Source organism: Gracilinanus agilis, chromosome 2 (assembly GCF_016433145.1).
Source record: "Gracilinanus agilis isolate LMUSP501 chromosome 2, AgileGrace, whole genome shotgun sequence".
Lineage (NCBI taxonomy): Eukaryota > Metazoa > Chordata > Mammalia > Didelphimorphia > Didelphidae > Gracilinanus > Gracilinanus agilis.
Window position 1 is genome coordinate 648,408,239 of NC_058131.1, and position 9,317 is coordinate 648,417,555.

At 44.9% G+C, this 9,317-nt stretch overlaps 1 protein-coding gene across 1 annotated transcript; it reads right to left on the minus strand.

Moving 5' to 3' along the window:
* Nucleotides 1–72: 72 nt before the first annotated feature.
* Nucleotides 73–7,490, minus strand: AVPI1 (arginine vasopressin induced 1). The gene is made up of 3 exons (XM_044662677.1): nt 7,422–7,490; nt 1,679–1,966; nt 73–974 (listed from the first exon to the last, which is right to left on the minus strand). Exons 2-3 carry the CDS (start codon nt 1,954–1,956, stop codon nt 824–826), a joined length of 429 nt encoding a protein of 142 aa, XP_044518612.1. The 5' UTR covers nt 1,957–1,966; nt 7,422–7,490; the 3' UTR covers nt 73–823.
* Nucleotides 7,491–9,317: the final 1,827 nt, after the last annotated feature.

Below are 9,317 nucleotides of genomic sequence, written 5' to 3' on the forward strand. Positions count from 1 at the left end.
CCCTTCCTCCCCATCCCTACAAATCTGATTGCCCATTCGGTCCTTACTTGTTTCATGACAAATACATGGTGCTTGATTGAGAGGTTTTTATTATTAAATAGTCTCATACACTCTAGGGAACCTTAGCCAGAGTTTTTTCTTTGTCTCTGTCTTTTTGGCAGGTAGGCAAAGAAAGAGGCAGCTTGGTGTAATGGAAAGAGTACTGAACTTGACTTGAGTTGGTTAGAATCCCAGCTCTGACACTAGCTGTGTGACTACGGGCAAGTCTTATTAACTTTACTGACTTGGTTTCCTCATCTGTGAAGTGGGGAAAATAATACTTACACTTCCTACCTCAAAAAGGTTGTTGTGAGTAAAGTGCTTTGTAAACCTTAAAGTGCGATATAAATGTGAATTATTATTGACATCCCTGGGACAGGCCTATTAGATTACTGATTAAAGACTTAGTAATAAATAATCTGGGCCTGATCCTGGGTCCATTCAAAATCTTAATAAGGAATGTAGTTTAGTCTCACTATAGTGTTAGTTTGGAAGGAGGGAAGTTGTTTAATGGCAGGGGCTATTAATGAACTCACTGAGTCTGGGGAATAGCAAGTTCCCATATGATGAAGAGACCAGTAGAAGTCTCTCCACTTATGCCTTAACTGAGTAGGTGGGCTGTAACTGAGCCTTTAGCTAGAACCTTCATCTGCTAGAACCTTGATGTGGCTGGCGGATTCAGGCCTCACTTCTTTCTTTGCCTCCCCACATCCCCTTCAAAGGGATCCCCATCAGAGAACAAATGGATTCTTATGGAGGGTCACCCCAGCCCACCCTCAATAGGTCAATGTCTAATCTGGTGAAGATAGCTGGTGGGGCTTGTCTTTCTCCAGCTCCGCCGGTTCCTGGCACTTGTTCTTAGGTGCTGCCCATTGGCAGTCAACTCCATGGTACTGCTTGAGGGGTCGACAGATGGAGAGCAGTCCTCTGGTATTCTGTAAGGAACAAGTATATACAGTAGTTGAATCAGTACACTGGCAGGGAGGAATCATGGGATAGTTCAAGTTCTTCAAAAAACACCAGTCATATCTGGTACCAGAAGAGCTTTGCTGCCCAGTTCACAACCTGTGGTTACCACCTTATGGCATGAGATGTCATCTGCTGAGGTCTCATGATGAATCCATTCATTGGAAAGGACTAGGCCTAAGGAAGAAGTCTTTGTGGGTTCACTGCTAAACTTTTGAACTTGTTCAGGGTACAAAGCTCAAGTGTAGTAGCTATGTGGCATAAGTAAGACTTGCTGTCAGGAAGACCTGAATTCAGATCTCGTCTTGCCAGTTTTATGCCTCTGAAAGCTCTTCATCTCAATTTCATCTATAAAAAGGAGATAATAGCACCTACCTCAAAGGGTGTGTATATATACACACAGATATATATGTGTATATGTGCATATATATATGCATGTGAGTGTGCATATACATGCATTGCAGCTCTTAAAGCATTATTTAAATGTTAGCTTTGTTATTATTTTTATTCTTACTATTAAATAATATATCAAGACCTATCTCCTTCCCAAGTATTAGGGCAGCTTCATCATAGGATGAGGTTCAAGGCTACCTGTAGCTATAAGGACTAGGATTTTATTCTCTACAAATGCCTCCCTCCTCCTTTGACTGCTTACTTAGCCTCAGGAACCTACCTACGTCGACTACAGTGCTGCAGTGAATGCCCTGGTGGCCGTCTTTTCTTCCTTCGAAGCTGCCTCAAGGCTTCAGCCACTCTGTGGTCCCCAGCACACTCCCAGATGATCTGTGCTCGTTCCTCAGCTTGCCTGTCACCACTGCGCTGAAATAGGCCTTGAATTTGTAGCAGTTCTGCATCCTGGAAGATGTTGGCGGAGGCTTGCTTTCGTCTCCGGACTTCTACCGGTGCCTGCCCTGGGGGTGGCTCACTCACCACAGATGCTGGAGTGCCCATCTTAGGTTCTCTAAGAGGAAAGCACACATGGTCGTTATCAGACCAATGGGATCTTGCTTAAGAAGACACCGTGACCCAGCTAGTCCCATTTCAGAGTCTAGACTTGAACCATATGATCAGTCAGTCAAAAAACATTTATTAAGCACCTCCCATGTGTCAAGAACTGTGCTGAGCTTTGAAAATACAAAGTAAGGTGAAAGACAGACCATACATACCTTTAAGAACTCAGTCCAGTTGGAAGGAGGTAACATGAAAACTCTACCAACAAGCTATAAAGAGCAAGTAAGCATCAGAGGGAAGGGACTAGAATCATGGAGGATTGGGAAAGGCTTCTGTACAAGGTCGGGTTTTAGTTGAGACTTGGAGAAAGCTAGGGAAGCCAGGAGGTGAAGAAGAGGAGAGAACACTCCAGGCATGAGGGGCAGTCAGTGAGAAGGCTCAGAGCTGGGAGATAACTGACTTGTTTGAGGAACAGCATGAAGCAGGGCAGGGTAGGTGATGAGCTTTGAATGGCTAAAAGAGGATTCGCCATTGAGGTAATGTGGAGGGGTAACATAGAGCTGTTCTTTAGGGAGATCACTTTGAAAGCAGGGTGGAGGATGGACCAGAGTGGGGAGAAACTTCCAAAACATTTATTTGTTTTGTTTGGCAAACAAATTTTTGTTGTTGCCTTGTTGGCCTTCCCTTACTCCCCCTTTCTCTCCCCTCTCAATTGGGCACAAAAGAAAAGCTAAACCCATTACAAACCTATATAGTTAATCAAAACAAATTTACACATTGATTATATCCAAAATTTTTTTTGGTCTCATTTTGCACTCTAAGACTTTCACTTCTCTTTGGAGGTGGATGATATTTTTTATCATTAGTCCTCTATAGTCATGGCTGGTCATGGTGATAAGAGTTTGCTTTTATCATGTGCAATCACTGTATAAATTCTTCTGGTTCTATTCTCCCATCAGTTCATACAGGTCATCTTTGCTTTCTCCATATCTCCATCATTTCTTTTTCAAAATTTAAACCCTTACCTTTTGTTTTAGAATCAGTAGTGGATGCAAAGAGACAGTGGATGGGAGGTGTGAGCAAAGGCTGAGGCACAGCAGAGCAAGGTCTTTGAAACAATAAGGGACTCAAGATAGTGTAGAAATGAACTGATTCACTTATGGGTCAAGTTTTGGAAAGTTGGAGAGTGTAACTAGAGCAGGAAAAATGACCTGGGAAAGAACAAAGCAGTTGAGGGTTTGGAGGTCAAGGTGTGGGTAAAGAATAGGGTTTGGAGTTTATAAAGCAGAGACAGAAGGTAGATTATGATCAGATAAGGGACTTTCAGTTTATGGAAATGGTTTGTTTGTGGGTGATGACAAGATCAAGGGTATGACCATCTTTGTGGCTCTTTATTTAACCCCAATTCTAATCCAATTCGCTTTTCCTGTTTCCAACCTTAACTCTGTTTCTAACCCTAACATAGGCAAGTCACTCAGAATTATCATCCTTATCTGTAAAGTAGATCTGCCCTCCCTATCTCAAACTTGTAAAGAAAGTGTGCTGCAAACTTTTTTAAAGTGCCTTAGAAATGTGAACTGTTATTATTATTAATAATAATCTCTAAGGTCAGAAATAATTTCCTAGGCATTCTACATTCCAGATCTCTAGGAACAAAAGTGAAAACAACTTCTTAAAGTAGATTTCAGGTAAGCAGGCTCATTGTTGGGTTGGTTTTACTTTGTTCCTACTGAAGTCTGTCTTACTGTGGCCTAGAGAAAACCCCAAATTCTCAAGGGCTATGCCAACAAGGCACAAGCACCACCCGAAAGAGACCATGTTTGGACCAACCTAGCTTTGGTTAAAGAAGTCATTATTACCAGGAGCTGACCACCAGACCCTTTTGGTTTGCAGCAAAGGGCTCAGTTCAAATGCCAGTTCTGACCCTCATATTAGTTATGTCAACTTTCTCAGTGTTACAGTTCTCTATCCATGTGGGGAGAAGGCCATGTCAATCTATCTTTGGGGCAGATAGGTAGCACACAGTATAGAGTCAAGCCTGGAGTCTAGGAGGTCCTGGGTTAGAATTTGGCCTGAGACACTTTTTAGCTGTGTAACCTTGGGCAAGTTACTTAACCCCAATTGCCTAGCCCTTACTGTTTTTCTGCTTTGGAACCAACAGTTAGTATCCATTCTAAGATAGAAGGTAAGGGCTTAAAAACAAAGTGCTTATGTGAGTGTAGATTGTTATTTTCTTTCCCCATCCTAACCCTAACCCTCTCTCTTCTCCACCTTGTTGCCTCTTACACACCAGTTATTTCTCTTAAGTGTCTTTATTGTTCCTCTGGTATAATCTGGGCATTGCTGGGGGCAAAATAAATGAACATCCAGTTTTATTCCTCCCATCTGATTGCTTCCTGTGCTGTATTTGAGAACTTTGCCTTTCTCCCACAGTGGTTAAAGAGCAAAACTGTTATTTGTGAAAAAAAGCAGGAGGCCTAGCATCTCTGCTCTTTAGAACTATCACCATTATCAATAGCAAACATTGATTTTTTGCCTGCTTTCTGTCGGATGTTATGTTGGGTGCTGGGGTTACTAATAAACCTCAGGGATCGATGATGACTGAAAAAGCTTTCAAATCCTAACAAAAGAAATGGAGGTGGGAAGCCCTGGAGATAAGACAGGAGTCTCACCAGTATACCAGCTATTTTTAATAGCTCACTTTTTTCCAAGGAAGGGTAGAAGCAGTAAGCTAGTGGGAATCAGCAGTCCTGAATACTTATCTGCCATAAATAAGTTGTTCATTGTTCTGAATATGGGCCTCTTTGCAAGCTGAAAACCAAAGGCAGTTTACCACAGATGCTTCAGGCTAAGGAAAGTAGAGTGATTAGCAAGCACAGGGGACTGAGATAGGAGGCCTGGCTTCCAGTCCTGGCCGTCTTTGTCAAGAGTCTTTGTCCAGGTCAGATGAAATCAGGGTGCTTGAGTTTCTTTAGCTATAAAACTGGAGGATTTAAATCCTGTATTCATAGTTATTTGCATGTTGTCTCCCACTACCTGATTGTGAGCTGGATAACAGGCACTGTTTATTGCCTTCCTTTGAATCCCTAGCATTTAGCACAGTACCTGGCACATAGAAGAAACTTAATAAATGCTCATTGACTAATCAATCCCTATCCTTAGCTTATATCATGAAAATTCTGTTTATTTACAAAGAATTTAACATTCTATTAGCTGGGAGATAAATACTCTATACTGCACTGACCAAAAAAGCAAACAGTTTGAATAGCAAATATCACAGAATACAATTTTACAGCTTCATTTTTTTTTTTTACAATAATCTCTTTGAGCCTCAAAGTTTGCTTCTGGATTTAATATGAGTCACTTTGAAGCAGAGATCTACTCTTCCGAGGTGCCCCCTCATGTAAATGGAAAAACACTGGGAAAGAGAAGGCAAATTATCATGCATTAGTCAGAAGTGTTTTGATGGCTCATACAACAAATGTTTACTGCATAATAAGCTGTATCTGCTTTGAACCTGAGTATCCAGAGTATGAAAAACACTAGTGTCAACAGGCTAAATTTGGAAGGCCAGAATGGTGTTGGGGACAGTCCAGGTTTGACTCTTAGTTAGCTGCATGGCCTTGGGCAAGTCATTAACCTGGAGAGCTCTGATAATTCCTTTAGTCTAAACTGTTTAGTTTATTGGGAACTTGAAAATTGAGGATGGGCAGCTTCTTAGACACTACCTAGGAATGGCCTGTGTGAACAGGCCCTGTAGCCCAGATTTTAGGCACACCCTTTCCAACTATATACTCCCCATCTCCACCCCCCAAGTAAAAGCAGATTATGTCTAGACACAAAATAGTATGGTTCAAAAAAAAAATAGTATGGTTCAGCTTCCTTCTGAAGCCAAGAGTGCTGGATTTGGATTTGGAATACCTGAATTTGAAGGTTGTACCACTGTTACCTAGGTGACTTCAGAAAAGTAAACTTCTGGGACTCAATTTCCCATTAAAAAAAAAAAAAAAAAAAAAAAAAGGTAGTGTAAGTGGAGTTAACTAGAAGATCCCGAAGGCCCTTTCCAACTTTAAATCTATGATTTTATGAGATCCTATCTTTGTCAGTACTAAGTGTGGATGACTCCCTCTGTGGTTGTGACATATATAGATGGATAAGGTTGTTAGTTCCTCTTTAGAATTGGATAAAATTCTTATTTCCTGTACTGGCAATAACTTCTGTAAGATTAAGGAGCAACAGTGGGGTGTAGAAAAATGCCTCTGGATTGATGCCAAATCTAAATAATCCCCGCAGCCTTTATAGTTCTCCAAGTCTCTGCCTTCACAAAAACTGGGATATTCTCTATAGGCCTCTCAGGTTAACTCAGCTAGCCAGGGTACAAACAATGATGATCCAGATTGCTTTGGGGACATACCTTTCTCACTGCCATCTATGGGAAACTACAGGACAAAGAACAGGCTCTGTAGGAGAGAGCAACGAGGCTCCAGTATCTCCCTTTACCTGACAGGGTCAAGGATGTTTGACAGCTATTCAGTGCTGCTATCAGAGAGGAACAAAGATCAACCTTTCTTTCCTCAAGTACTTAAAAACTACAGAATCTCCCAGTTTGGGAGCTCGGGCTACCAGCCCCAGGGGGACTCAAGATTTTTTCCACCAAAATTTAGAGTTTGATTTAAATGGAAAAATAGACACCTCAAAGAGATCGATTCAGCTACCTACTTTTAAGTGCCTCCTTGTTTCTGCCCAGAAACCGGGCCTGTATGGTGTCAACTCTCTCTTCAAGAGACTCTAGAAGAAGTCAAGGGAAAGCTTTGGAATCTCTCAGGAAATTGATAGCGGGGTCTGTTTCCACGGAGTAGAGGTCAGAAATACTCCCAGGCTCCACTCCACTGCCCAGGGAGACGCTTACGAGCCTGGCCGGTGAACTAAAGGGCTGAATGTTTGGTCTACCTTTCAGTGTGGGGCTCTTCTTCCTCGAAGTCCTCGGCCTCTGCCCCTTTATCTCTCCGCATTCCCGCCCTCTCCACACCAGCCGGCTTCACCGAAGTGACCCTTCAACCCCTCAGCAGGGCCAGCGGGTCTGTCCCAGCTCCCCGGCTCTCCGTTTCCATCCCGCAGCAATCAGTGGGTCCTGAGCAGCGCCTGCGCACCAGTTCAGCCCAAGGACTCGGAGAGGGGCCAGGGAGGGGGTTTTACCAACAACGAGGACAATACAACCTCCCCAACCTGCGTCTACAACAGCCTACAGCAGCCCAAAACGCGCACACCCAACGGCTCCTGGCTCTGCATACTCTCGGGCATGAGACCGAGCCGGAAAGCGGCGGAGGGACCCCTGGCTCTTCTGCCCGAGCCTAATTTTCGGGGGCTCTGGAGATCTGGACTTGACAGGCTCACCCCTTCCTTCCCATCCCCATGGCGCTTTGTCGCACAAGTCTGCACCGGCGACCTCAGTGCATCTCCCTCACCTGTCTGCTAACGCGACTCTGCTGGAAAGTGGCCGGGAGGAAGCAGGGCAGTCGGAACGCGGAGACCTCGCTCACTTCCACGAATCCATAGAAAAACCCTGCCTGGACCCAGAAGCTAAGACCAACCCACAGCCTTTAGCTTCTAGGCTAAACGTTCCAAAATCGAACGCGAAGATCCCAGACGACCAATCAGAGCCTGGAGTGGAGAAGGGGGTGTGTTTCTCCGCCCTTCCCCCGCTCCCCCAGCCTGCGCCGCAGGCTTCATTGACGTCAATACCCTAAGCAGAGCTCGGTTTGGCTGGCTCCGGGAACCGGGGCGGAGCCGCATTCCTGTCCCTGGGGTGCGGCGGCGACTACCGGGCTCCGACGCACGTGATGACTTCCTCTTCATTTAGGCCGACTGTGGAGCCGCGATGCTCCTGTATAAACCCCACATGAAAAGGGGCCTTGATGTCTGCCATGAGTCTCTCCCCTGCATACACCCCGCCCCCCATCCCACCCCAGCCTCCCCAGGTTTGTTCCCTGGCAGTCTGGAATGGGGCCCATCTCCTGTCCGAGCTGTCCCTAGGGACGCCGAGTCAGGCCAGAGAGCGCTTGCGTGCCTGCATGTGTATGACATGCGTGTGTGTATGTGCATGCGTGGCGGGGAGGTGGTTGGAGGGGTGGGGAAGAGAAATTTTGGTTCTGTCAAGTGGGGCTCAAAATAACCAGAGGCACGATTGTGCGTAGATACACGTCCCCAAAGCCGTACGTAGTGCTGTTTCGAGCTATTCAAATTGGACTAAACTTAAACTGCCCTTGGACTCTAAAGACACGTAGCCATTCCATAAATCCAGGAGGCCCCCATTACCAAACCTCGAGTTTGACTCTGACCCTCTCACGAAGCCGTGCCCCTTCAGGTGACCGGGCTCCTTTGCCTTTTCCCCTAGTCCCTAGGTGTGTTGCTTGGGAACCTCGGAATTGACCCCACCCCCATTTGCCCCAGGAATGGTCCTGGGCCGCCTCTGCTCTAACTGAGCCACTTCTCCAGGACTTGTTAACTAGTCTGAACCTGCCCCACTATCCTCCGGTTTTGGTATCAGACCATGCAGGGCAAGAGTCATGCAGGAAAAGCCTTTGCCGAAGAAACAAACCCTGAAATGTGACTTCTCTTTGATCCTCTTGGAGTGCTATGAGAAAGAAATCAGAAGGAAACCAGCTGCGCAAATCAGGGCCAAGAGTTCTCAGGCACCCTCTCCAGTCAGGCAAGAGCTCATGCTTAATTAAACCTCTTTGCCTACAGTAGTGTTTGGATAAGGAGGGTCAGCTTTGTTGGGAGCCTAAAAAGAGGATCAAGAATCCTTGGCCAGCTTAGAGATACTCTCCAGAAACTCTGGGAAGGAATAGAAAAAAGCATGATTCAATGAAGAGTGAATGCGACCTAGATTTCAGTGCTTGGATTTATCACGTTTGGGCAAGTCACTTAATGTCTGTGACCTCGGTTTCCCCATTTGTAAAGTGAAAGGCTTGTTCTAGATGACCTCTAGGGTCCCCTCCAACTTGAAATCTAGGATCTCATGCTCCAATTAGAATTGCTTGCAAATTACTTTGAGACTCAGTAATTCCTCTTCTCCACAATCAAGGGCATAATATTTAGCAAGGACATAGAATCTTTTGGCTTCTAGGACAGCTATGACTAAGATCAGACAGGGAAACAACCTACTTCCCTAAACCATCCCTGTGGCTACAGCACAGTGAAAAAATATCCGATGTTTCAGTGTCATGTGTCAATATTTTTGTCAAAAAGATAGGGTGCCCAAAGTTTTCCTGGCAATTCAAGGCATGAGGCATTGAGATTTCTAACTCCAAAGCCCAAATCCTGGAATGGTTGCTGCTAAAGAGTGAGACAAAAATGGT